Below are 5,038 nucleotides of genomic sequence, written 5' to 3' on the forward strand. Positions count from 1 at the left end.
TGTCTAGTTTTAGTTCCAATAGTCTCTTAGATGGGAGCAGTGAATCTACTGGAGCCCGAGGTGGGTACCTCGGCTCGGGTCATAGATCCTCGTCCTACCAAGGAGGTTACTTCGAGCCAGGATGCGGTCCATGGTCCTCCCGAGGTGAACTCACCTCGGTGGGAGTGAGAGGCCTCAGGTAGCCTGGCTTCCACCTCACATCGAGGTCTGATGCCAGATAACTTTGGTCCGTCGACAATGACGGCGGACAAGCTCCTAACCCTAGTAGCCTGGTACAAACTTCCCAACGACCTCGTCTATAGCATCCCTTTAGGTAACTTCCCTTGGGATCACGATCACAACAAGATCGTGATCTTCGAGGAACAGCTTGCAGCTGGTCTTCGCCTTTCACTTCACCATCTCATAGTCGAGATCATAAAATTGTTCAATATCACCATAGATCAGTGACACTTGAACTCCATTCGTAATGTCGTAGGGACCATTTCACTTTTCCACGACTACAATCTTCCTCCTTGACCTTGACATTTTTTCTTCTATCCTTTACATAAAGAAAATTTTGTCATGTGCTCTGCCCGAGCATAGGCGAACTTACTATCTGTCACCTCGTCCTGGCTTCAAACTTTTGCACGAGCTCCCGAACAAGGTCTTGTTCTAGAAGAAGTGCTATTTCGTGATCTGCAACACTAAGGGGTGGCCTTTCCCGACTCATTGGAGGATAGCCATCCAGGACCCCGATGTTTGGTTGGACCTGAAGACAAGGGAGGCACTCCGATCTTGGGTGGAGCTCGGCCTGAAGTTCAAAGACTTCATGACTGAGGAGAAGCTTGTGCAGGCCGGTCTAAGTCCTAGTAGGTCACAGTTTGATGTATTTTCTCTTTGTTTTACTTCAGTACTATATCTGATAGCTCTTTTTTTTTATCGCAGCTATCATGGACATCGCCACCAACGAACTCTTCGGGAGCATGAAGAAGGGGAAGAAGAAGAGAGCCACCAAGAGGGCTCGCGTTGAGCACCCACCAACTATCGTTCCTGAGCCTGAGCAGCCAACTGTTGATCAACCTCCAGTAAGAGATCTAGTCGAAGAGGACTTGGGCAAGCCCTCCCCATCTTGCATGCCCGAGGAGGCTATGTCTTTGGAGCCCGTCCCGACATCCGCCGCTTCTTCGGGCAACGACGACGTAGTTTGGAGTATCTTGTCTCCAAAATTCGGCCTTCTCAAGAGCAAGGGCGTAGTATTTGTTGAGGAGTTTGCTAGTTGGGCTGAACTGCCAGTTGCTCAGCTCAGAGCCCGAGCAGCTACTCACTGCATGGTGGTAAGTTCTTGTGCTTGTCTTCTTCAATCTGTCTTGTACTTGGATTTTTGTATAATGACGCTTATTTTCTTCTCTTGGCAGGTGAATTCCATCATCCACCCCTTGGCTTATCAGTCCGAGGTGAACTTGAAGCGAACCCTCTGAGCCGAGGAGTCTTCCCGGAAAGCTCACATCGAGCTGAACTTAGCCCGCAATGAAAATAGCCAGTTGAAGAACGATGCATGGGCTAAGAAGGAGCTGCTCACATTGCTGATGTCGGAGAAGAAGGAGCTCGAGGAGCGTGAGGCGGCCTTGAAGAGGGAGGTGGAGAACCTTGAGGCTCTTGTAAAGGAGTGAACCGAGCTACTTCTTCATGCAATGGAGGAGGCCAAGGCTAAGGCTGTCGAGGAGTACAAGTCCTCAGCGGAGTACCGGAAAGAGATGGTTAAGGTAGGGACGGCGAGCTACCGCAAAGGATTCAAACTTAGCAGGTGGCTGACCCGACGTGAGTTTCCCTAGCTCAACCTCAGTGTCATAACCACTTCGAGGATCATAGAGGAGATGGTCGTCGAAGCTACCCAGGATTCAGACTCTGAAATAGAAAGTGATGGCAACGTGCTTGATGAAGATGAGGAGACCGGTGCTGGCGAGAGTCGCATGGAGACGGATCCTCCTGTCGAAGCCTCCAACAAGGATGAGGAGCCTCGAAGTGACTAGATGCTTCTTGTCTTGGACCCCCTTCTATAATACACCGAGCTCAGTCTATTGTAATTTTTTTTTTGTATCCGAAACTTCATATCAATGAAATACAAATGTTTTTTGCAATTTTTGTGCAAGAATTTCTTCTTCTTTTTTCTTCTAAATGTAGATAACTCCCGAACTGGGGAACTAGACCAAGTAAGAGTGAATTTTTTCAAGTGTAGCTTATCCCGAATTGTCAAGCTAATGAGCTAGACTCCAAGTAGGGATAACTTCGTATCGTTGTATGCCGAGGTGGGCAGACACTGTACGGTATATACCCGACCTGTCCGCACACAGGCTACTCGCTTAGGTGTTGGTTATCCCTTAGTGTCGAGCCATTGGACCTGACTTTAAATGGGATTAACCTATTGTTATACGCTAAGGTGGGCTAGACGTCATAGGGTTTGTACTCAAACTGTCTATGCCTCAGGCGTGAAAACTGGTCTGCCTATGCTGAAGAGGCGACTAGGACTTGTCCGCCTATGCCGAAGAGGTGAGTAGGACTTATATGCCAATGCCGAAGAGCCAACTAGGACTTGTCCGCCTATGCTGAAGAGGTGACTATGACTTATCTGCCTATGCCGAAGAGGTGACTAGGACTTGTCGTAGTGCCGAGGTCTTATGTCAGCTCAGCACCATGGCCCTTAGGCTTCTATGAGTGACTCGCAGTCCTCTCTCTAGTTCGGTGATACTTTTTTACCAATTCGGTGGTGACAAGTAGTATCTTCTCAGGTTGTCATACTCCATGCTCGAGGTACCTGCTTCCTTTCCAAAGTCTCGAGCTCATACGTGCCTTCCCCAAACACCCGTCTTACTCAGTATGGACCTTCCCAATTCGGTCTGAGCTTACCAACACCAGACTCAAGTACCATAATCTTCTGAAGAACTAGGTCGCCGATGCGAAAGTGTCATTTTTTGACCCGGGCGTTATAGTACCGAGATACTCTTTGTTGGTAAGCTGCAGCCTGGATGTAAGCCAGATCTCGTACCTCTTCTACCAGGTCTAGGTTGGTACGGAGCTTGTCATCATTCATCTTCTTGTCATAAGCCTCCAAGCGTAGTGTGGGCACCTTGATTTCTGTTGAGATCACCGCTTCTGTGCCGTAAGTGAAGTTGAAAGGGGTTTCACCTGTGGTGATCTTAATGGTAGTTCGGTAGGCCCAAAGGACAGTGGGCATTTCATCTACCCACAACCCCTTGGCTCGAGCTAAGTGAGTTTTTAGTCTGTGAAGTATCGCTCTGTTAGTGACTTCTGCTTTCTCGTTCGCCTGTGGGTGTGCCACCGAGGTGAAATTTTGCTGAATTCCCATTTCGGCACACCAGTTTTGAAACTTGATATCCTCGAACTGCTTTCCATTATCGAAGGTGAGTACCCGATGTGCCCAAAGCGACATACTATGTTTTTCCAAAAGAAATTCTATATGTTGCGGGTTGTTATCGTTACCAAAGGTTCAGCTTCCACCCACTTTCGTAAAGTAGTCAACTACTATGACCAGGAACCTTCTCTGTCCTTTTGCTGGCAAGAAAGGGCCTAGGATGTCGATTCCCCACTTTGTGAAGGGTCATGGGCAAGTGAGGTATTTCAGGTCAACAGCAAGTTGATGGTAAATGTTGGCGTGCCTCTAGAACCTGTTGCACTTCTTGACAAGCTCGAATGCATCTACCTTTATCATGGGCTATTAATAGCTTTGCCGCAACACTTTCTGTGCGAGAGCTCTGCCCCCAAGTGTCCGTCACACAAGCCTTCATGGGTGTCACGGAGTACATACTCATCCTCTGAGGGTTGTAAGCAGCGCAGGTAGGGGAGCATAAAAGACCTTCTGTACAACTGTCTGTCTATAAGGATGTACTTAGCTGACTAGCACTCTACCCTTCGGGTCGCATTGCATTCTACAGGTAGGGTCCCATGATGCAAATAACTTACGAGTGGGTCGATCCAGCTCGATTCCACTTGTGCTATGGGAGCGACCTCTTCTGCCCCCCCCCCCCCCAAGAATGCTAGGCCGAGGTAAGTCATCTATGTACACAGTAAGCATGGTGTTACTGCTTGTGCTGGCTAATCAAGACAAGGCGTCAGCCTCAGCGTTCTTGGACCTCGAAATCTATCTGATAAAGTAGGAGATGAAGCCGCGCAGAATCTCTCTGACTTTGGCCACGTAAGCATCCATGGTGGGTTCACGGGCTTCGTACTCACCGGTGACTTGGTTGACTACTAGCTATAAGTCGCTGCATATGACGAGGTGCTTTGCTTTCATTTCCCTTGCTAGGGTTAACTTGACGACCAATACTTCGTACTCTGCCTCATTGTTTGATGCCGCGAATCCGAACCAGAGAGCAGATTCCAACTTCACCTCGCTCGGGCCATACAAAATTAGTCCTACACCACTTCCCTACTAGTTGGACGAGCCGTCGACATGGAGAATCCAAGGATCCTCATCCCAGGTCAGTCCCACTCTATCCAGGACTGGTGCCACATTGGTTGAAGCTCTCATCATGTGTTCGAGCTCGGCCAGCTCAGGGGTCGTGGTACTAAATGTGCATTCCGCTGCAAAATCAAACAAAGCTTGGGCTTTGATTGCCGCCCGAGGTTCATACCGGACATCATACCCGCTTAGTTCGATAAACCACTTTGTCAATCTGCCAGACACCTCGGGTTTGAGCAAAATCTACCTCAGAGGTTTGTTGGTGAGGACGATGATAGTGTGGGCTGGAAGTATGGGTTAAGCTTGCGAGCTGCGATGATTAGCGCACACACTAATTTCTCAATCTCTGGGTACCTAGTTTCTGCGTCCGACAAAACTTTACTAACATAGTAGATGGGTCGTTGGACCCAATCTACTTCTTTGATTAGTACTGAGCTGACCACCTCGTCACTCGCGGAGAGGTTCAGCTTTAATACATCCCCTTCCTCGGGTCGAGTTAAAACTGGGGCGGCACCTAAGTATCTTTTCAGCTCGTCGAAGGCGAGCTAGCATTCTTCAGTCCATTCGAAGTCTTTACACTTT

At 48.7% G+C, this 5,038-nt stretch overlaps 1 protein-coding gene across 1 annotated transcript; it reads right to left on the minus strand.

The window, feature by feature from the left end:
• Positions 1–2,941: 2,941 nt before the first annotated feature.
• LOC148880742 (uncharacterized) lies at positions 2,942–3,427 on the minus strand. The gene has a single exon (XM_088977067.1). The coding sequence runs from the start codon at positions 3,425–3,427 to the stop codon at positions 2,942–2,944; it is 486 nt and encodes a 161-aa protein (XP_088833193.1).
• Positions 3,428–5,038: the final 1,611 nt, after the last annotated feature.

Source organism: Nelumbo lutea, chromosome 1 (genome assembly GCF_056320005.1).
Source record: "Nelumbo lutea isolate HS-2025 chromosome 1, American lotus-T2T, whole genome shotgun sequence".
NCBI classification, from domain to species: Eukaryota; Viridiplantae; Streptophyta; class Magnoliopsida; order Proteales; family Nelumbonaceae; genus Nelumbo; species Nelumbo lutea.

Coding starts and splice junctions, on each gene's coding strand:
- LOC148880742 (XM_088977067.1), bottom strand. CDS start 3,427: ATGTCGCTTTGGGCACATCGGGTACTCACCTTCGATAATGGAAAGCAG.